The sequence below is a fragment of the Xenopus laevis genome, chromosome 5S (assembly GCF_017654675.1).
Source record: "Xenopus laevis strain J_2021 chromosome 5S, Xenopus_laevis_v10.1, whole genome shotgun sequence".
In the NCBI taxonomy this organism is placed as follows: domain Eukaryota; kingdom Metazoa; phylum Chordata; class Amphibia; order Anura; family Pipidae; genus Xenopus; species Xenopus laevis.
In genome coordinates, this window is record NC_054380.1 from 65,063,883 (window position 1) to 65,088,203 (window position 24,321).

The 24,321-nt window shown below is 37.4% G+C and overlaps 1 protein-coding gene across 2 annotated transcripts; it reads left to right on the plus strand.

Moving 5' to 3' along the window:
- Positions 1-729: 729 nt before the first annotated feature.
- snx3.S (sorting nexin 3 S homeolog) lies at positions 730-19,239 on the plus strand. Of its 2 annotated transcripts, none has more exons than XM_041563928.1 (4): positions 730-1,080; positions 16,934-17,029; positions 17,609-17,733; positions 17,899-18,738. In XM_041563928.1, exons 1-4 carry the CDS (start codon positions 919-921, stop codon positions 17,954-17,956), a joined length of 441 nt encoding a protein of 146 aa, XP_041419862.1. In that variant the 5' UTR covers positions 730-918; the 3' UTR covers positions 17,957-18,738.
- Positions 19,240-24,321: the final 5,082 nt, after the last annotated feature.

Here is a 24,321-nt window from a genome sequence, read left to right on the forward strand (position 1 = left end):
GACCTGTATAAAACCACTCGGCCTTCGGCCTCGTGTTTTTATATGGTCATGAAACTCCTCGGTAACTTATAATATCCTTTTATTTCAGAGGAGGGGCTACTTTATTCACTATATATTTTGCAATAAGGGGTTCTTTATTCACTATATAATACGACTTCAGGATTTTGGGGAGCATATGTTACAACACAGGGTGTAAGAGCAGCTTTCAGTTGCAAATCCGAGATTTTTTCGGCAGGATTCCCATTCTTCTAAATCCAAGACCTTGGTTGAACTGAATTCGAACCCTTGAAATCATGTCACTTTTGGTCTTGTTTGTGAAGACATTTTTTCCCATTCCCTCTGTGCCTTAGTTTGCACAAGTAAATTAAGGTTCGGCTTCGTTATTTGCCAGAGTCCTTCATGAACGTTTCGGCATAATGTCAGATTAGCGGATTTGCTGCTTCCCGAATTCAAACGAAAGACACCGCCTCAGTGGCCAATTTCTAACTGTTCCTGTAGACAGAGCAAACCCGTAAGTGACTGAATGTAAACCAAAGTTGAATGTGGCAAAACCCTGACGAATCTCCCTTTATTTTATCAAAAAGTTCAACTCGCACATATAATTGAGCCATTGAAAAACTCCTATGGCGGTGGTTTAAAGGATATTCCACATCACACTGTCTATATTCGATTTATTAGACCAAGCCTAATTTATATTTCCAATACAGACCAATGAAAGTATGCCGCTGTCGAAGAGGCTCCTCCCTATCCGACTACGCATTGTTCGTGCACTTGAGCGCGCGCCTCTCTGTCACCTGACTCCTGCATTCTGCTACCGCCACTTCCGGCATCCGCTGTGATAGTGTGGGTAGTGTCTCCTCTAGTTTAGGGACTACTCGGTTTACTCTTTCCTGCCCTCCACCGCCTATTCCCGGTAACATGACGGATACAGTGGTGGATACTCGCCGGCTTCTGAGCAAACCACAGAATCTAAACGATGCTTACGGACCTCCAAGCAACTTCCTTGAGATTGATGTGAGCAACCCGCAGACTGTCGGGGTTGGCCGGGCCAGGTTCACTACTTATGAGGTCCGCTTGAAGGTGAGAGCGCACTTACTAGACAGTCTCCATTTGTTATCAGGCTGCTGGTGAGTTACTGTGGAACACTGCGTGTTGGAGTTTTACTACAGCTGGAGAGGATCATGTAGCCCAGTGTTCTTGTGAAAGAGGCGTCCAGTGATCTCACATAGACATTACAACTTTTATACCCTTTGTTTTATAGCGGCCGACTACAGAATAAAGTTATTAGTCCAACCTGTGGCATAACTGAGTTATTGGGCCTCATGACAAAATGTAGATACCCCTCTCCCCCACCAAGTCTTCCCCCTATGGAAACATAATCTGTTCTTCCCTAACACATAGTAAAACTGCAACGAATTAACATTATGAGCCCTGTTTCTGTTCTCCTGACTACTAAACCTCTTGAGTAACCTAACATGCAGTTTTCTAAACCTGAAATATGGATTTAGTTAACAACACATGCAGGTCCGGACTGAGAAGTAAAATAGGCCCTGCCATTTCAGGTACATAGAGGCCCAATCAGCCCACACAGAGGCCCAAACAGCCCCCACCAGCCCACTAAATACTGACTTTCTATGGCACCTTATTTAGCAGCCCCTCTGGCATTTGCCAGAACCCCCAGTCCGGGCCTGAACACATGGTTCACCAATGATTTATTCATGCCTTTCAACAGTTAAATATTAGTTGCAGGTCAGTTTAGAGGATTTGGGACTAATCTTCCGTAACGTGAAGATGTGTTTTATTGACCTATGGACAGCCAGGAAATGCTGAAAGCCATTCCCATCTCATTGTAAATCATACTATATATGAGAGTCTGTATCACAAGAGAACAAATTAGCATTATTTGATTGAAGTCATGTCTGTGTGTCATTAGCTGTTCAATTCTGATAGTGTACACTAAGCAATTATCATCTCTGGGATTTTGTTTCTGTTGCTCTCATTTTATCTAAGATGATCAAAATGCCAGGCATGCATTTTGTGCAATTATGTTAGGCTATTTCTCCACCTACCTAAAAATGTTGCGCAGACAAAGGCAATCCAAGTAGATCTACTACCTCCTGTAAATGACCTGTTTACACACACACACACAAGATTTTGGTGGGGAATTTTTATGCCAAATTTTGCTTTGTATGTACACACAGGCTGACGATATGCCTGTCCGAGCTCTTACAGTGTTGAGCAGATGGGAATTGGATGATTTGTTCAGTGCAGGTGAAGAAACCACCTGATGCACCATTAACTTTATAAAAGCCAATCCATTGACTCATCTTCCTGAATGTGTGTGCATGACAGGCTTATACTCTGCATGTCAGCATACGCACATTCAGGGAGAGGAAGGAAATGGATCAGCTGCTGTGTAGCCATGGGGCATTCATTCAAACCTGAAAATTGAGAAAAGTCACATGTTTACATAGCAGATAACAGATAAGCTATATGCTACAATGGTATTCTACTTTTCTGTTATCTTCTATGTAATCTGTGCCCTTTCACCTTTTTTCAGATTGCATGGCTGCCTCCATCACTACACAGCAGCTTGTTCATATAAACTATAGTAGTGTTCCTGAATCAAACACACCAGGTTTACCAGTGCAGGGCAACAGCTGATTATAATTGAATTACTTTTAAACACTTTTGGTGTTGCTGTTCCTTTAAAGGGGAAGGAAATGTGTAATCGCTGGTGGATGCTAAATGTTAAACATCTCCAGTGATAACCGATATCCTGGGCAATTGCTCCCTTACACTGAAAACTGCAGCGGCCTGAGGTAAAAGAATACCATGTTGCACACTTCTTCTGCGTCTTCCTTCTCTTTGGCCTTATGCTCTCAAGCATGTGCAGAAGAGTAAAAAACAGCGTTTTACTCTACTTCACATTTGCACACTGACAGGGACTGAAGACAAAAAGAAAGATGCAGAAGAAGATGGCAGTTTGGCACTTATGCTTGGCTGATCCAGTATTCAGCAATCAGGAGCATTGAGTGTCAGGTAAGCAATTATAATCAGTGGGGGGTGCCCAATATTTTGGCACTCCCTAATCATTATACCTTTTCTTCTCTTTTAACAAATACATTGTTCTGGAAAGTAGTAAGACAAAACAGAGGCGCCAAAAGGATAAAAATAGCTAAAAGCACTTAAAAACCCAATGGGTAATTCAGAGGAGGTAGTAATGAACTTACCTCCTCCAAACAGACACCAACGAAAGTGGTAATTTTCAATAATAGTTTATTCACAAAACAGTATTGCAACGCGTTTTGCAGGCATTTCCTGCTTCATCAGGCAATATGGAACGGGAGCAAAAACAACTAAAAAAACAGAGACAGGCAAATTTGTAAAATATTTTTGTATACAGCTGTTCGGATTGTGGGGGCCAAGTATATGGGGGGAAGGGGAAACAAGGGGAGGAGAAATAGTTCACAGCATGGGGAAACAAGTGCTGATGGACATGGGGGATAGGCTGCTAGTATATATTATCTAAATTGGAAACCAAGTATCTTGGTGGGAGACATAATAGGAGACATAAAATAGTAACATAATAAAGGACGTGACCTAAGGTATATTTAAAGCCAGGGGATGTAGCACAGATGACTAAACCAACAAAAGAAATCAATGAAATTAAGATAGAGTGAAAAACTTACCAGTGTCTTTGTTCTGGAAAGGTACGCACAAAGCTAAACAAATAGTCCTGCACGAGTCCTATGCCAAACTCGGTCCGGCTGACCCACATTTTTAGCCATGACATCTAAAGCCGCTGTAAAACTGGACCCAATAATATATGACAATATCAATTATAATACATAAATATAGTAACCTAGGATGATCAGAGATACAGGTAAATACAATAATAACATAAGCAAAACCCAGAAACTTATAGGCAGATCTTATAAGTTATCCTAAGAATCTGGAGGGAGGGGGTAGTAGGTAAGAATGTGGGGTTTGGAATGGAGGGTGGAAAGTGAGAGAAACGTTCTAAGGCAGAAAGATAGTAAAGAGAAGTATATTAGAGGTGTATCATAGCAGGCCAATAGGTCCATATTTTGTTATGCAATAGCTTTGTATGCACCAGTTTCCTGGTAGAAAAAACAAAGTAACCATTTCACTTAATATTTGCCCAAATTTTCTTAATGTTAAAATGACACGTAAAATGTTTCTCATAATGGTCAAGGTTCCCTTAAACTTTAAGGTAACAGTAACATCAAAAAATAAAAGCAGTTTTAAAGTTATGAAAATATTTAGTGCTGTTGTAATGGTAAAACTGGTGTGTTTTCTTAAAAAAAGCTATAATCGTTTATATAAACAATATTTTATGTGAACAAGCTGCTATGCAGCCATAGGCACACCCATTTAAAGCTGAAAAAGGAGAATATTGTATACAGAGCAGATAACAGATGAGAACTATAGTATATAATGGGATTCTTCAGAACTAATCTGTTATCTACTGTGTATCCTGTGCTTAAATGGCTGCCCCCATGGCTACACAGCAGCTTGTTGATATCAAATATAGTTGTTTTTCCGAAGGAAACACATTAGTTTTACCAGTGCAGGGCAACAGTACATAATAGTGTCATTCTATTAAAACAGCAGCTCTCAAGACCACTTGAGTGAGGGGTAGAAAGATTTCCATTCAAATAAACTCTGATGTGTCCATTGGTTAGAATATGTCTTTGCAGCTTTGAGCTTTTTCATTAAAAATGCAAGAATAAATTATAGATGTATAAAAGTTTTGATCAACAACAGAAAGCAAGTTTTCTCTCTGAGCATCAATTACAATTTTGAATTTTAGCTCTACCTAGATAAATTGGCCCTTACATCAGTATCGCTCTCATCTACCTGGCTGATTTGAAAATCAAATAACAGTGAAGCCTCAATTTTACATACTCTGATTAGAAGTTTTCTCTCGTTTTACACAATTTTATTGGTGCTAAAAGCAGTATATTTTTTTGTTCTCTGGCTCTTTAAACAGTGTAGCACAAGGCAGAAGCCATTTCAGAGTCAGATCCAGTAGAGCAGAGAATAGGAATGGTCAGACAGATATTACTGTTCATAGCAGTTACATTTAAATAATAAACAACAAGCAATTTGTGTTTGAAAGTCACTTAGCATTGCATTTCCTTTTTAAAAAAATGTCTGGAAGGAGGGTTATTAGAATTAGGGGTGCACTGACTTTTTAGATTCACTGAATCATCTGTAAAATATTTGTCAAATACTGAACTTAATTCAAATCCAAAAAAGCGAAATAATTGCTTTATGTCTGAAAATTAACGGGGTTATTTATTGAGCTTTGAATTTTTCAGTTCGGACTTTTAAACAGGAAAAATACCAATTTTTTTTTTGAAGAAAAAAAAACTATTTTTTTCAGGATTTATTAAAGTCTGATGGTGTTAAAAGTCAGATGAAAAAAGTACTCAGACCTTCCGAGAACATGTAAAAGTCAATGGTACATTGGAAGATTTTCTGTGTTGCGCTGGGTTTTCAAAAAAATCTTAGCTTTTGGGAGATTTTACGAAAAAATCATAGGTTTCAAGCCCAAAATCTGAAAAAATCATAGGATTTTTACAATTGTATCATGACTTTTTCCACACAAGAAAAATTCGTGAAAATTTATTGATAAAAAGGAGGGGGGGAAGTCCATGCGGATTTGGTCGGAGTAGTTTTCATAAAATAGTGAGAACTTTTCGGATTTTTATAAATAACCCCCTTAACGTTGTATGCAGTTTGTCGGCAAACCTTTTGGCCGAGTCCCAGACAGACATGGATTTCGAGGATTCTCAGTGTAAACAGAAAAACTATTATATCCATGTTATCCATGTTTTATACAGTACACTCACTAGGCAAGACCTTTGGTGCAGCCTAATATAATATTGATGCCTTGCTGTTAATTTGTGCAGTTGGGTATGATTGTGATTTGAAGACTTCTTTTTCTGCAGAAGCTTTAATTGATTATAAATTGCAGTGCTATATATTTTTTCCATAAATTGGTCCAGTCATATTGCATGTTCCTCTGTATTGCAAATTATAAGCATATTCTAAGTCACAGAGTTGCATGACCCTATTAACGCACAAGGTAGAGAACTTTTATATAGCTTATGGTACTCTGTGGTCCCTCTATCAAGCTTCTGACCTGTCCTTGAATGCATCCCCATTCTACCTTTCATACAAGAGCTGCTAAACCATTCATGTGATCTTTTATGGATCATGACATTTCTCTAATCTCTCAGTGCAGCTGTATTAAGTTCTTTTAGCCACTACCCTTAAAGGGTGGGACTTATCGGCAATTAAATTCCTACTACACTTCTACTATCATAGGTCTTGGTGCAAAAAACAGATAAAATTTATTCAACGTTTCAGCTCTACTACATGATCCGTCTTCAGGAAGTGAGAGTTCACGGCAAAACATACAGGTTTATATACAGAAGTTTAAAGAAAACAACGCCAAAACACAAATGATGTCGTCACCAGTGCCGACTGTCCAATCAGAGAAAGCATACATGGATACTTGTATACTCTATATATTATGTATCATAATGTAGCATTATTGGGCAAGATAAAAAATGGGGTTAATACCTACAACTTGCACCCCCATGAAGGTACGTACGGCTATCTTCATTCAAAGGTATATAGCCACCAATGCAGGTACGGGTAAAGACGTATACAGCCAGCGGAACCTATGGATCACTCTTAAAGGAATTGTTCAGTGTAAAAATAAAAACTGGGTAAATCGATAGGCTGTGCAAAATAAAAAATGTTTCTAATATAGTTAGCCAAAAATGTAATGTATAAAGGCCGGAGTGATTTGATGTATAACATGTCAGTCAGAACACTACTTCCTGCTTTTCAGCTCTCTTGGTTCACACTGACTGGTTACCCTGGTTACCAAGCAGTAACCAATCAGAGACTTGAGGGGGGTCACATGGGTCATATCTGTTGCTTTTGAATGTGAGCTGAATGCTGAGTATCAATTGCAAACTCACTGAACAGAAATGTACCATCTGGCCCCCCTTCAAGTCGCTGGCTAACTCAGAGTTATAGTGCTAAAAAGCAGGAAGTTTGATTCTGGCTGTTTTATTAGACATCTGTTCACTCCAGCCTTTATACATTACATTTTTGGTTACCTAACTACATTAGAAACATTTTTTATTTTGCACAGCCTATCTATTTACACAGTTTATATTTTCACACTGAACTGTTCCTTTAACCTCCGTGGGACACCCTCCTTTAGACACCTGTTCACAGCATTTAAATGCGACCGCTCATTCGGTAATCTCCCTTCATCTGTAATATCCCATACGTGACACTTTGCCATCTAGCACTACCATAAATCATATTGTATGCTCTCACATATATATATAATGGCAATCTATCTTGACAAAGGTTGTAGTCCATGAACCAAAACGTTGACATTAACTGATATGAAGCCTTAAATTCAATAAATGGCAATTGAACAGGAGTGCGTGCTAATTCCCTACACAATAATAATAAACATTTTGAGTGACTTCATGGATGATGTCTATTATATTAGGTTGTTTTGTTGTTGTCACTGTCTGGCTAGTAGTACTTAAGTTTGATTTCTTGTGGAGCAGACCCAGTATGTTTATTTCTGGGGTAGTTTGTATATGCTCTAGTATAGCACTAGTTATGCATACAGAGCTGTTTTGGTAAACTTTGGGTAATCAAATTGGTGTCTAGAGTTGTCCAAGGAAAAGAAAGACTAGGCACGCACTCCTGCGACACACCGTGCTTCGTATCTAGAGATACTTAATCATAGGCACATGCACCTAGGTCAAATTCGATGCCTGGTGAGCTTTGATTTTCATTAGGAATATTGGAACATTTACTTTTTTTGGATAGAGCCGTTTTTTTCTGTCCAGAGCTTGTCCACTTGCCAAAATTAATGTGGCCATAGACCTAACAATTACGATACCGTTGGTCATAGGAAAGATAGTTTGTTTTCAGTATAGACATGTTAGAGCTGAATCGTTAGATATACAAGTAGAAACAATAGAATTCTACCTGTATCTGATGATTCACCAGTAACAGTGGCTGATGTTCAGGCACCTTTTAAAGGCGATGAAAATTTTCCGACAGGCGTGATGAACAAGCTTGACTGATAACCATGTCTTCTGCCGATTGTCTCATCTCCCGCCATACACGCACCAATTAATTCAGGGCCTCTTTCTCATATTGCAGGCCCAAGGCCCAGATTGTATAAAAATTATGTCGTACAAACAAATCTGTGGAGCCCCTGAGCAGACTGCAGTTTAGTGTTCCAGCTTGCATGTTAAGCACAAGCGTGTAATGTCACGCTACATGATTGGTCCAGAAGACCCTCTCAATGGTGCACACGTGTGACGAAACATTGGGAGCTCCTTGGTTTGGACAACACCGTGCTGGCAGGAGGCAGTTTTCTTAGAAAATAGTATTATTTCCCCCAACCGGAGTGCAGATGCTATTAGCCCACACCTCCGATTTTCAATTTTCTAGCGATAGGTGCCCTTTAAAAAACCCCAGGTCAGGTCTGGCCCATGTTCCACAATCTTAAATGATTACTCATTTAAAGGGATACTGTTATGGAATCAGTAAATAGAGCTGCTCCAGCTGAATTCTTAACTGAAATCCGTTTCTCAAGAGAGCAAACAGATTTTTGTAATATTTCATTTTGAAATCTAGACATATTGACAGTTTTCCAGCTGCCCCCAGTCATGTGACTTGTGCTCTGATGACCCTCAGTAACTCTCTACTGCTGTACTGCAAGTTGGAGTGATACCCCCCCCCAGCAGCCTAACAACAGAACAATGGGAAGGTAACCAGATTGCCTCTCCCTAGCACAAGATAGCTCCCTGGTAGAGCTAAGAACAGCACTCAATGGTATAATCCAGGTCCTACTGCCACACATTGAGTAGGAGAAACAACAGCCTACCAGAAAGCAGTTCCATCCTAAAGTGCTGGCTTTTTCTGAAAGCACATGGCCAGGCAAAATGACCTGAGATTGCTGCCTACACACCAATATTACAACAACAAAAAAATATGCTTATTGCTTCATGAATTAAATTTTATATTGTTTAATGCATTATTTGCAGTGTAATTTAGAAATAAAAACGACATCATAAAAATCATAACAGAATCCCTTTATGTGTTTGATATGTCTGTGCTAAACAGTTTTTAAATTATCACCTAAGTTTCTGAGTAACAAAAGGCCAAAGGTTTTTGCTGTGCAGCATTTCCAATTTAATATTGCAGTGGGAACTCCTTGAGCTGAAGCCCAGAGAGTGCATGTTGCTTCATGTACTCCACCTCTTTTGTTTGTTTTCCCAAGCTCACTTCTGATGCTCACAGCATTGAGATGTCCTTTTGAAAGTTAATTGGATATTAACCTAAGCAGTAAACAGTAAGCCAAAGTGAATGGTTTCTTTTTAAACTTTCAAAAAACTATTTTAATGGAAATATAAACCCAGCTGTATCAAGGCTACAGTGGCCTCCTTGAAATGACAGCATAAATGTAGGCACCATGGCAACAAGGCAGCTTTATGGTTATGCCTATGACTAGTAAGGCAGGATGAAAGAAGCCCCGCACTATTATTCATTGGCTTCTAAAAAGCATCTAGCAACAACATAAAGTGCCACTTGACTCTCTCTATTTTTTTTTTTTCTCTTCAATTTCTAGGATCTTTACCCTCTTTCCCTTTATGTGATAATTTATGGGTCGGGGACAAGCCCCGCTATGCTTTACAAATATACATATGTGTAAAATGCAGTTATACTTCTATTTGTGTTTTTTAGAGAGTCTCTGATACATATAACAAGGCTTGGGATTTTCTAAAACAAAATAATAGTTCTTTCTTCACTAATGAAAACACGTCTGTGAGGATTTGGGTATATTCAGCAACAAAGGAAAGAAAGCCTAACTAGGCCCCTCATGTAGAGTACGGTTTTTAATGCCTCCTCAAACTCCAGTATTAAGTGTTCCATTGTTTCATCTCTCAGGTTCCCACATGATGGAAAGTTTGCGATGCTGCTATTTTTTGCTAAGAAAATTGAATCATGATATAGAAACTTATAAAAAAAAAATCTATGATAGTGCTTAAAATGTTTTAAAGCTAAAACCAAATCTCAATAACGGATCAGGCTAGAAATTCTGCACCTTTTGCTTTGGGCTTCTGTACTAGGCAAAGGCTACTACAATGAGAACTTATATTCCAAAGAGGCCCCCGGTATATTACATTTTTTCTTCCTTATTCAGAGCACATGCTTCCAAATGATGTCTGTTACCTGAGCTTAGGAACCAATTCACAATATACTGTATATGTATACAGGTATGGGATCCGTTATCCAGAAACTCTGTATCAAGAAGGCTCAGAATTACAGAAAGGCCATCTGCCATAGACTCCATTTTATCCAAATCCAAATTTTTAAAAACGATTTCCCTCTTTCTCTGTAATAATAAAACAGTATCTTGTACTTGATCCAAACTGTGTACAATGAATCCTTATTTGAAGCAAAACCAGTCTATTGGGTTTATTTAAGGGTTACATGATTTTCTAGTTGACTTAAAATGATACTGACACAAATATTATTCTTCAAAATATTAATGTACATTAAAAGTTACCTATAGTTCAAGTTGATAATTTTTCACTGATGGATCTGTTTTTGTAAATAATTACTTGAAGTTCCTAAACCTGACTGTTTTGCCAACCTGACTGTCCCTTCTCAACATGTCGGTTAGAATTTCTAATGCTAACAGACTGCTGAAGTTCAAATATGGCAGCCCCCTCATAGATGAAGAAGGGGATCAGATGTGTACTGTAAAAGCATATGCAAATACTTTTATGGTAAAATGATAGCATGCAAAGACAATGTTATGATAGATGTAAAAAAAAGATTTAATTTCTGGTGTCAGTATCTCTTTAAGAAAGATCTGTTATCCCGAAAGCCCTAGGTCCCGAGAATTCTGGATAACAGGTCCCATACCTGTACAATGTAAAATTAAAAATACAAGGCTCTATTTAAGATTCATATTACTTGGTTAAATAGAAGCCAGTTCATTCTGCATTAGAAATAATTATTTTGTCTTCAGTCAGATGCTTCTATGCATAGGCCCCAGGCACTCCCTTTGCTACTCTGGACCATGGTGGGCTAAAGCAGCATTCTCTTGTAATGCCAAGCTCTATGCATCCAAACCCTTTAGGACTAGTCATGCAGGCAATGTTCCAGTGACCCAATATGCTCTATAATATACTTTAGAAAGACAGAATAATCCCATTTAAAGGTAAACCAGTAGTATGGAGAAAGTAGAGGACACATTTTGTTTTTTTTTTTTTATGCAGAAATTTATCTTGAAAACAGATTATTTTTTTTCTTCCTTGATTATGTCAAAAGTTCAGAATGTGAAAATAGAAGGTAAAATGAGATGAACTGGCACTTTTACCTGTGTTATTGTACCTGTAAACTTGATATGGTATTTCAGAGATTAACTTTATAGACTTCCGTACTCCGTGTATGAAAATTTCTCTAAAAAACTTTTCACAAGCTTGATCTTTACAGGATCACTCGAAGAGAGCAGTTAATCCCCTTTGTAAAGTAATTTGAGAGTTGGGAATTGAACATGGAAAATATCACCTGTAGAAGACACTGACATTTAAAGACTTTGCTGACGATAATGGGGTTCTCTAGCATTGAGTGTTAAGGAGTTGAAGCCAGGTAAAAAGCCAATAGATGTGTAATTGGAGAGGCTTGATACCTTGCTGATTCCAGAGTCCCCATCCTGTGGTATTGGTGACCTCTCTTAATCTCTCTTATTGAATACTCTTTATTTAGAGACCTAGCTGATTAAATACAAGTTTGACTTTAATTCTAAATAACTGCTTTCTTTACTGTAATTGATTATTAGTCATCTCCGCAATTAGGAATGGGGTTACCAGGTAAACAATATTTTGTAGTATACTTTTGTAGTATATACTTTTTGTGAGATTGAGATTGTTTTCCAATGCATTCCTTGGTTGACCTGCTTTTTTTTTTAAAGTAAATAATAAAAAAAGTGTGACATCACTAATTACGTTATAAAGTACATTTCTGACAGAAGAGGAGCTGAAAGGGGTTGTTCACCTTTGAGTTAACTTTTAGTATGATGTAGATAGAGTGAAAATCTAAGACAATTTGCAATTGGTTTTCATTTTATATTTGTGGTTTTTGAGTTAATTAGCAATTTACATAATCTGGTTGCTAGGGTCCAAATTTCCCTAGCAACAAGCACATATTTGAATAAGAGACTGGAATATGAATAGGAGAGGGCCTGGATAGAAAGATGAGTAAAAAAAAAAAATAAATAAATAAAAGGAGCAACGACAATACATTTGTAGCCTTTGAGAGCATTTATTTTTAGATCGGGTCAGTGACCCCATTTGAACGCTCGAAAGATGCAGAAGACAAATAATTCAAAAAATCTAAACCGTAAATAATGAAGACCAATTGAAATGTTGCTAAGAATTGGCCATTCTATAACATGCTAAAAGTTAACTTAAGTTAACTTAGCAGGAAAACTGTTCTTGGGGTGCCAAATAAGTGCTGTGATTGGCCATTTGGTAGCCCCTATGTGGATTGTCAATCTACATTGAGGCTCTGTTTGGCAGTACACCTGGTTTTTATACAACCAAAACTGGCCTCCAAGCCCGGAATTCAAAAATAAGCTCTTCAAAAATCAAAAATAAGACAGAACATTTGACTGTCAGATAAAAAACAAACAAAAAAAAACACAAGTGTTTGTTCAAGTAATGCCGATTTTTGAATGACTTATCCTTGAATCCTGTTTGGGGTTAAAAATGAATAATATTTTTTGATTGTTTGCTCACTCCTTTATAGCATAATCTTTGCATGAAAGTTTCTATTGTCCATAAAGTTACTAAACTGACCCATTTAATCAAAGTCAAACATCAGTCACCATTTGTACAATAGACAACGGTGCAAGCAACAATGCAAGAGTTCACTTATGGAAATAATGGCAGTCCAGTGCATACATTTTTGACCCGAATGAGTGTTGGAGTTGCAGACTATCCTAACTTTAGCCCAGTAGGCAGTTACAACATCCAGTGTCATTATTTGTATTTAATACCTTAGCTTCAGCCATGATTATAACAGTTAACCTGTCAAACCTTATGTCATAATCAAGGAAGGGCCATAAATATTTCTATTTTCTAAGAAAAAACTTTGTGTCCCAAATGCATTAAAGTGGACCTGTCACCTACACATAAAAAGCTGCATAATTAAAGTCCTTTGCAAATTAAATATGGAACCCCAAATTTTTTTTTTTCATTAGAACATCCATACCTGTTCTAATAACCGTGTCCACAAAATGGCAGCTGCCTGCTTGCTTAATTCCAAGACAGAAAGAAACAAAAATGTAATTATAAATACAGTGTAAGTAAAGTTTATTTTGCTCAACTAATAATTTGAAATTATTTCTTAGGGTGACAGGTCCCCTTTAATAAAATCCATATATGCTCAAACAGTTATTTAAATCCTAGTAAACAGGGTTAAAGGGGATGTAAAGTCTTCCTGTTAAGATAAGGGATTCTGATAGAATCCCTAAAAACAAGCAACTTTGCAGTATGCAAGCTTCACTTTATTCTTACTGTTGTGAAGATAAAGGACCCGGTTTCTTCAGCTCTAAAAGGCTGCCTCATTAAAGCGGTTGTTAACCTTCCAAACACTTTTTTCAGTTCAGTTGTTTTTAGAAAATAGACTTTTTCCAATTACTTTCCATTATTTATTTTTTACTGTTTTTCCAAAATCTAAGTTTAAAGTTGAATGTTCCTGTCTCTGTTGAGTCTGGCAGCTCAGTAATTCAGGTACAGACTCTAAACTGATACAATTTTGCAACATTTAGTTGATACATTTCTCAGCAGCATTTCTGGAATATTAGCAACAATTGTATCAATTCTAACAGCTGTCTGTAATGAAACCCAGAGATTCTGCTCTGCAGGAACAAAGATAAGAAATGTATCAACTAAATGTATTCATTTAGAACAGTTTACAGGATCGGCGACCCCCCCCCCTCCCAGAGCTGTTTCAGAAGGTGAAAAAAGACACTTGACACTTCAATATTAGAAAAACAGTCATATATATAATAAGTTATTGGATAAAGTCATTATTTCTGGTGAACCATCTGAAACCAACTAGGAGTTTGAGTGAACAACCCCTACTTTTGGCTCCACTACTCTGTGCTGCCGTTCCAGCTATCCAGGAGCATGTCAAATGACAGTCACCACACCACCTACTGCAGCTGTTTTAGAAATGTAGGCAGTTGCCGGCTTTCCCTATCTCTTACTGCAGCCAGAGCCAGTAGGAACACAGAATACACCAGCTTGTGCCTCTGATGCACACATGGGCCTGGGATTGGGTTACAGCAGACACGAAGCAAGCAGCAGCCTGTGGCTGAAGTGGAAAACGGATTGATTATTTCAACAGTAAGAATAATGTAATGCGTGTATATTGGAAAGTTGTTTTGTTTTTTGTTTTTTTTTTAACTTATTTGGAAGCCTTTAAATCCCCTTTGAGGGCAGAAACTTTAGCAATGCAACCTTAGATCACATGTAATTTATTGTTCACTGTAGTGTCCTTAACAATTAATCAGCAACTGTATGTCAGTATGAAAAGAACATAAAAAAACATAGTATCCAATACATCTATGCAAAAACTGTGTAGGAAAACCACTTAAAGAGATTGTTCACCTTCAAAACTTTTTTCAGTTCCGTTGGTTTCAGATCACCAGTTCACCAGAAATAAATACTTTACAATTACTTTCTATGCTCTATTTGTGCCCGTTTCTCTAATATTCAAGTGTTAAGTTTCATTTTTCACCTTCTGAAGCGGGGGGGGGGGGGGGGGGGTCGCTGACTCTTTAACTGTTCTAAAATGATACATTTAGTTTGAAACAATTGTCCCTGCTGAGCAGAATCCCTGAGCTTCATTAAAAGCAGCTGTTAGTATTGATACAAATGTTGCTAATATTTCACAGATATTGCTGAGAAATGTATCAACTAATTGTATCAACTCAATGGAGCAAATTGACTGAAACACAAGAGATAAAAAATAAGATGGGGAAAAAGGGAATGAAAAAAATCTTTGTTTTTGGTGAACAATCTGAAAACAACTGAACAAAGTGGTGGAACGTGAACAACTCCTAATAAATCCTTCTAAAAATCCTGTAGAGATAATGAGAGCTATCTAACTGCTTTGGGGAATGGCCAATTTTCTGTATGTGAATGATCTAATTACATAATTGCATGCCTCTGCCCATAATGCCTTGTGAGTGTTAAAATCTCATTTGTGGTAATAAGGCAGCACTATTAAGGGTAAGGGCACACCTGCTGATTCGGTGAGATTTAGTCGCCTGGCTAATCGCCTCGATTAATCCCCCCGAACGGGTTCCCCCTGTCGTGCGCGGGCTATAATGAAAAGTTGCCTGCGGCATAGCACACACGGCGCTTCGTATTCTGAAGTCGCCCGAAGTTGCCTCACAAGGAAACTTCTGGCTACTTCGGAATATGAAGCGCCGCTTGTGCCATGCCGCAGGCGGCTTTTCATTATAGCCAGCACAAGACAGGGGGAAGCCATTCGGGGAAAGGCGATTAGTCGCCAGGCAACTAAATCTCCCCGAATCACCAGGTGTGCCCTAACCCTTATATGGCATGAGGTAAGTAAATCCCTTCTGTTTTCAGAAGGCTCTATTTTGCATGTCTTGCAAGAGAAGGGCTTTTTGGCTCCTTTTAGCCCATCTCACCCTTACCAGGTTTAGGTAAAAAGTTGAGATGCAATAAAATATAAATAAAAACAGGATCATTTATTGGGGAGGTTCACCTTTAAGTTATTTTTTAGTATGTTTGGAATTTTTTCAAATTCTTTGCCTTTTAATGCTTTCCAGCTTTCAGATGGAGTCACTGATCTAAAAACGAATGCCCAGTTAGGCTACACATTTATTGTTCCTACTACTTTTTTTTTAATTATCTTTCTATTCAGGCCATCTCCTATTCATATTCCAGTCTCTTAATTAAATCATTACATGGTTACTAGGGTCATTTGGAACCTAGCAACCAAATTGCTGAAATAAAGCTAAATAACTCAAAAACCACAAATAATAAAACATGAAACCAATTGCAATTTGTTTCAGAATATCCCTTTCTACATCATACTAAGAGTTAACTCAAAGGTGAACAACCCCTTTAAACCATATATTTTCAACTAGTACAAAGACAAAATATGAAATGGTGAAACATAGACATTACGCTCGAATTTGACTTCAGCAACAGGTTTCTTAATAAATTAAAAAAAGTTGTGGCAGGGGTATGTTTCCCACTGTGTTGCATGACTTCTTTTAACAACAGTTTTGGGAACTGAGGAGACAAATTGATGTAGTTCTGTGAAATGTTTCTTTCATCTGCTCTCTTTGGGGTCTCTTTTTCTCGGGGTTTTGTTTTAATGTTTTAAATGGACTGTAGGCAGGCCAGTTTAGCACAGTACTCTTACTACCTAGTTCCCTTTCTTCATGACCTCCCATTGTGGGAACCCTGGAATTACCGACACCTGCCAGTTGGTGATAATTCCAGGGTTCCCTTGGGTCATGGCATCAATTTGCACACAATTCATTACAGCAGGCTGGGTGATGCATTGGCACTCCCCTCAAGAACTCACAATTGTTGGAAGCATATATTTGAAAAAGTGTTGCATTCATGAGAGCTTTTAATTCTTTCATGTAACCATTATACAGTTCCAAACTGCTGATCTTTCTCTTTATACAATATGTATGTATATATTTATGATTATAAAATGCTATAAGACATGGTTAACTTTCTAATAATATAAGGTCTCTTGTATATTTTTATCTTTGCAGACTAATCTTCCGATTTTTAAGCTGAAGGAGTCTTGTGTTAGAAGACGATACAGTGATTTTGAATGGCTAAAAAGTGAGCTTGAAAGAGAAAGCAAGGTAATAGATGAATTGAAAGTCTAATGACCCGTTCATTTTACAGCTTCACCAATATGTATATTGTCCAGGAGGCTATTCCTGTATATAGCTCTGGTTTCCATGTTCACAGGTATGGGATCCATTATCCAGAACCCCATTCTCCCATTAATGCTCAGAATTACCATCTCCCATAGATTCCATGTTATCAAAATAATCCAGATTTTTAAAAATTATTTCCTTTTCCTCTGCAATAATATAACAGTACACTGTACTTGATCCAAACTAAGATTAATAAAATAATTAATCCTTCTTGGAAGCAAAACCAGCCTATTGGGTTTAATAATTTAATGTTTACATGATTTTCAAGTAGGCTTAAGGTATGCAGATCCAAATTATGAAAAGATCTGTTATCCAGGAAGCCCCATGTCCCAAGCTTTCTGGATAACAGGTCCCATACCTGTACTCTACTAAATCTTTGAGGCTCAGTTGTAAATTGTATGATCTGTGGCAGTTTAGTGGTTAAACACCCAGAATATATTTAGATGTCAAAGTAATTTCTGCAGTATATTGACTGTTTATTTCTTGCTGTGTGTCTAATAGGTAGTAGTCCCTCCTTTACCTGGAAAAGCTTTCTTTCGGCAACTTCCATTTAGAGGAGATGAAGGAATATTTGATGACTCTTTCATAGAGGAAAGGAAGCAAGGCCTCGAACAATTTATAAACAAGTAAGTGGGTGTATGCTTAGAATTTAGCATTAATCCTTGCATTACAATTTATTCTATTGCATATAAAGATCTGCAGCAGGTTGGTGTGAGATATGCGCCCCTGCCAGTATCAGAGGAGTTAAAACAATTTTGTCTTATTGTTGACCTTCTATTTGTTTTTCAAAGTAATGTATGCAAATTGCTTCTGAGATTGAAAGCACTGAAACAAATGGTGAGAGCCTAAACTGTAGATGTCCCTGGTTTGTGTATGCCCCATCACTGGAATCATCTACAATGGAAGTATAATCATTTTACTTTGATTACAGATTGTGGCATTGTCTCTACTGTGTTTTGTTTAATAAACTTCCATCTTACAATATCTAAGAATAGTTTTTTGCATTGATCTGCATTGTTTTTTTTAATTATGTCACAGGTTTGAATCTGTGTGCATGCCAGTATAAAGCTCAGAATTGCTAATAAAGCATGGAAGTCAGACCTATACATAGTAACTGTGTTCAATTAATCCTAAACACATAGGATGTTTTGCAAAGAAACCAATACCCATCTGCATATTTATGAACGTTTCCCCCACCCAAAAATCTTAACTGTGTAAAGCTACCAGTTTTTCATCAATGTAGAATGATCAGTCCGTGAATCATATGTACAGATGCCTGACACAGTTCATGGCATTTTATTTTTAGAAATCAATAAAAGTGACATACAGCAAATCTGTGCTAAATACAGGAGACTAGTGGGGGTTATGTAATACATGACGCTAAATTTGCCCAGAAGCAGTAACCCATAGCAACCAATCAGCAGGTAACATTTACTGGTCACCTGTTTAAAAGCATACATCTTATTGGTTGCTAGGTGTTACTGCTCTTGGGCAAACTTAGTGCCTTTTATTACATTTGGGGGAAACAGTTCATGTGATATACGTCCTTGAGCTAGTCTGTGTATTTATATACAAATATAAACATACTACAGAATGACTGCAATCAAAACATAAATTTTCTGTTTTGGTTCCCCCAGAGTTGCAGGACATCCGTTGGCGCAGAATGAACGTTGCCTTCACATGTTTTTACAAGATGAAATTATAGACAAGAGCTACACCCCATCCAAAATAAGAAATGCCTAAGTACTGGAGAATGAACTGAAATACTATGACTTTTATAAGTCAAATAGTATGACCTTACTATAAATTTTACTGTCATCAGCATGTTACAATCTTCTGTTATGAATGTAACATACTAACCTCCATCTTCTTTCTTTAAACGTTGTTCCACAAACTGATTCGTTTGCTGATACTGTGACTCCGTGTGCTTGTTTGCCTGTGCTGGACTGTGGTTAGTCTTGTTTTACACACTGAAGACCCTGCGTGTTGCTGATTTTTTTTTTTTTTTTTTTTTTTTCCATTGGCCATATACAAAACGAAGTGCTTGATTGTCATAGCAGTTTAAAAAAAAAGTGCAATTCTATCATGAAGGGATTATTTTGCCTTGTTTATTAAAGGAGTATTTCACAGTTTTTAGTAGTGACCTTGTTTGCTAATGGATAAGGAAATATACACCATTTGACTAATTTCATTGTTTTTGTTAAACCATATTTTGCATTCTTTAACTACAGGGGCCCTGTGCAACATAATTGTTATAGAATAAATTTGTCTATCCTGGTCCTTAAAGGGGAACTATCTCCAAAAAATGAAAATTTAATATAAGCTTCATCACACTGAAATAAGAAACTTTCTAAACACTTATAAACATTCTGCATCGTTTCTGAAATAATCAAGTTTATCTTCCCTATTCTTCTCTCAGCATCTGTTTCTATCCACTCTGTCTTCTTGCAGCAGTTGGGTGTCAGATATTCATTGACAGTTAGATCTAATATATGTTGTAAGGTGGGGGGCTTCCTTTCCTAGCAGATGTATTTGAGCTCAGTCAAATAACTGATTCCAGTACAAAACAAAATCTTACATAATAACTGCCTTTTGCACAAATTCTGCATGTAGAGAGACATGATGTCTGGTGATTTTAATAGAGTGAGCTCTAATACTTTTTCTAGCCAAAAGGAGCCCCCCTATATTGGATCTAACTGTCCACGAATATCTGACACCCAACTCCTGCATGAAGACAGAAAGAACAGAAAAAGGTGCTGTGAGATGGATAGTGAAGATGAACTTGAATATTTCAGAAACCGTACAGAATATTTAATTGATTATATTTAGAAAACTCTTTATTTCAGTATGCTGAAGCTTATTAAAAATGTTCATTTTCGCGATAGTTCCCCTTTAATTGGCATATTTATAAAGGTGTGTTTAATACCAAAAAAGTGTAAAGTTTGGAGTATATGGCTCATTTATAATAATCTGTCTCTTGGCGTTGGCGATAAAATCTCATAATTATGTAAATAACCTATTACAAAGAGCCAGTCTGTGTATTTATAAATGTCTGTATTTTACTATTCTAAAGCCTCAAGTTACACCATAATTTTACCTCAGCCATCGAAGACAATGGGACGAATTCAGGGTTCAAAGAATTTCTGAAGTAAACAGAATGTATAGATTGGTGTGTGTGTGATAAGTGACAACACTATGCACTGGTTTTTCTGTGGCTTTTTCCAGAGTAATGCATCTTTTTATAGGAATGGTAAGATTTTTACCATCAACTGAACACTTGCATTATATCACTACACAGCTTTATAAATATGCATAATTTGTACTTTTTTACTATACCAGGGTGTTATTGTATTAATTATTTGCTTTTTTTTTTACACAGCTTTACAAATAAGCCCCAAGTGTTTGTTTGTAGACTTTGTTACTTATAGGTGGTTTGCTTGTACCAAAATGTGTATCCAGGTAAACATGAAAACAAAGCACACAAAGTGGGAGACAGAGCAGTATTAACTGAGTTCTAATCAGTTGTGTAAGTGCTTTCAGCATTAACAATTTGTGGCATATACGGATAGTCGTACAGTGCTGAAGCAGTTGAAATACTTAATGACAGCCTTTTGAGAGCTTTGATTTATCTGTAATTCAAGCAATTGTTTGTGCCTGCCTTGCATTATCTTTTTCATTCATATGGAAAAATGATGGCTGAATTTATTCACAGTATTATAGGTGTATTTCTTTTATTTACAAGATTTTAAAGGATTGATTTTTATCCCTTGTTAAATTGATGCCTAATCTGGAGAACTCCACCCATGGAGGCAAGCTTTCCTTCCTTCGCTTTTGGCAGATACCACAATGGATTCAGCAACAGAGCAATATATGTTAGCCATTCTCAATTCCAGTAGCCTACCTGATTAAACAAGGGGGTTTAACGTACGATTAGTTGCTTTAATACAGAGTACAGGTATGGGATCTGTTATCCAGAATGTTTGGGACCTGGGGCTTTCCAGATAATGGCTCTTTCCGTAATTTGGATCTTCATACCTTAAGTCTACTAGAAAATCATGTAAGCATTAAATAAACCCAATAGGCTGGTTTTGCTTTCAATAAGGAATAATTATATCTTAGTTTAGATTAAGTACAAGCTACTGTTTTATTATTACAAAGAAAAAGCTAATTGGTTTTAAAAAATATGGATTATTTGGATAAAATGGAGTCTATAGGAGATGGCCTTTCTGTAATTCAGAGCTTTCTGGATAATGGGTTTCCGGATAACAGATCCTGTACTACACTCTGTGGCTCTGGAGCTAGAATTGCCTGATACTTACTCTTGTATTTCAGCAATACCTGTAATAGGAGAGCCATCGTTTTTTTTTTTTTCTTTAACTGTTGCTCCCAGACTTTCACAGTGACCCTTTTAAAATTTTCCAATACTGGATCCTTAATTATATTTTATCCAAGCTGTTTTGTTTTTGTATTTTTTGCAAAATATTTTTAGTGACCAGATAAGCTAAACATATTCCTCCCCCCGCCAAAAAAACCATTAACGTCAAATTTCTGATCTCTTTTCAGTAGGGACGCACCGAATCCACTATTTTGGATTTGGCCGAACTCCAGAATCCTTTGCAAAAGTTTCGACCGAATACCAATCCGAATCCTAATTTGCATATGCAATTTAGGGGTGGTAAGGGGAAAACATTTTTTACTTTCTTGTTTTGTGACAAAACGTCACGCGATGCCCCTCCCCGTCCCTAATTTGCATATGCAAATTAAGATTCGGATTTGGTTCGGCCAGGCAGAAGGATTCATCCGAATCCTGCTGGAAAAGGCAGAATCCTGGCGAATTCTGGATCCGGTGCATCCGTACTTTCCGGATTACTTTGAGCTGTTGTTCTGGCCAGTCAGCGATGGGTTAAATGACTGCCGTACACTGTCACTGTTCTGCACAATTCTCTTACTCTATTTCAGCTCTTTAATCTTTAAGACATAAACAAGCCAATTAGGACTGAAAGAACTGTAAAGAGTAGTGTCTGGAAATGCTGCTTGCACCAGTCATTTAAACCCTTTCTGTCCAGCACAGTAGTGCTATGGCAAAAGCATGTTATTAGTAGGGATGCACCGAATCCAGGATTCGGTTCGGGATTCGGCCAGGATTCGGCCGAATCCTTCTGCCTGGCCAATCCGAATCCTAATTTGCATATGCAAATTAGGGGCGGGAAGGAAATTGTGTGAATTTTTGTCAGAACACAAGGAAGTAGAAAATGTGTTTCCCTTCCCACCCCTAATTTGCATATGCAAATTAGGATTCGGTTCGGTATTCGGCCGAATCTTTCGCGAGGGATTCAGGGGTTCGGCCGAATCCAAAAAAGTGGATTCGGTGCATCCCTAGTTATTAGCAGTGTAAAACTGCTACTATAAAAATTAAAGAACTAGAAAGTTTGTTATAAAATGCTTATAAAAATTCTAAAAGTAATTGCATTCATTTTTGGACGTTAGTTCTTTTCTAAAATGTGTTATTGTAAAGTTCTTGAAATTGAAAATAAAACCATCATTTTTACAAATCCCACTTGGTAGAAATCATCCTGTATGTCTGGCTACTAACTGCGACTAACCTCTAAACGGCTACTTCTTGTATCATATCACCTCCTGGTCTTACGCTGAATACATTCATAATATAATCGGTTTTTGTATAATAATGTCTAGACATGTATGGGGTAAAGTAATAATGGTGGCAAGTACCCAATCAATGGGTAGCGTATATATTTTGCTTCATTTGAAAGTAAATGTTTGCTTCAGACCTTGAGCAATCCACATTATTCTATTACCCCAGTAGATGTGCTTTTATGCTTGCAAGAAGACTTTATATTAACATTATGGAGAAATTACTTTATAAAATATTAAACATTTATATGATTTGTGTAATATTTTACCTTTTTGAAATAAAATTGTAAGTCTAAAACTCCCGAGTGCTTCTTTGTGGTCTGTTTTCATTCCCTCTACGTGATTTTGAATGATTTTTTTATTATTTTATATCTAATGTAATTATTAACAGAACACAATATCCTGGATCTTTTTTTTTAAGTCCCAACACTGATCCACCTGCAGGATGGAGCTTGCCATAAACATGGTGATATTTGCTGCCAACACTCCTTAAATATCTGAGCTCAGACAAATAACCATTAGAAGAATGGGTAAATTTGCACTGGGCTGTGGTTCTCTCCCGAAAAGTCTTCATGGTTCCCCACATGTAAAATGATACATTTCTCCCACCTTTGCTTCTATGTGTTTTGTGTATCTTGTGACCTGATGGGTTATCCAAAGAGCCTCACATTTACTTTTGAGTCAACAATATGTACAACATTTTGGCATATAGTTAAGCATTGCTGAAACAAGTTGGTCCTCACCCATGAACAGATGTTTCAGCAATGCTTAACTTTGTTATACTACCTCTGTCAACTCATATCATATTGTGTCCACATATTCAAGTATCAAGGTCAACCGTTTTCAAAGCCATGTTCAATGGGTTCAAATCTAGGCCGTCTTAGAAAATAAAAAAATTAGGGATGCACCGAATCCAGGATTCGGTTCGGGATTCGGCCTGTACAGCAGGATTCGTCCGAATCCTTCTGCCCTGCCGAACCGAATCCTAATTTGCATATGCAAATTAGGGGCGGAGAGGGAAATCACAACTTTTTGTCACAAAACAAGGACGTAACAAATGGTTTCCCCTTCACATCCAATTTGCATATGCAAAATAGGATTCGGTTCGGTATTCGGCCGAATCTTTCACAATGGATTCGGGGTTCGGCCGAATCCAAAATAGTGGATTCGGTGCATCCCTAAAAAAATCCATCAAGTTGAACCCTTTGCTTGGTTATTTTTTTCTTAGCATTGAGTAGGGCTAGAGGGAGGTGGGAATCAAAACTTTAAAGAAGTTGTCTCCAATTTTAAGTTAAAGGGCAAAATTAGACCTATCCCTGGATAAGTATTGAAAAAGTAACCTTGGATTTTTCACCTGCCATAAGGCACGCCCGTCCATTCCTGCAACTTCTGTTTCTGCATATGCAACCAATTAGCTGTGACACCCCTATTTTAAAAAGCCCATTAAACATTATTAGGTACGTTAAAGGTCACTTTAAACCAACTTTAATAATAGCGTATAACTCCTTTTTCCTTGCGTGACTTCGCTCCCTCCCCTTCCTACTATCACATTTTTTTAACAT

What these genes read in the sequence shown, in the direction of transcription:
- snx3.S (XM_041563928.1), top strand. Translation starts at nt 919, where the DNA reads ATGACGGATACAGTGGTGGATACTCGCCGGCTTCTGAGCAAACCACAG. An exon ending in AGCTTGAAAGAGAAAGCAAG is followed by an intron (nt 17,030 to 17,608) that starts GTAATAGATGAA and finishes TGTGTCTAATAG; the next exon opens with GTAGTAGTCCCTCCTTTACC. An exon ending in CTCGAACAATTTATAAACAA is followed by an intron (nt 17,734 to 17,898) that starts GTAAGTGGGTGT and finishes TGTTTTTCAAAG; the next exon opens with TAATGTATGCAAATTGCTTC.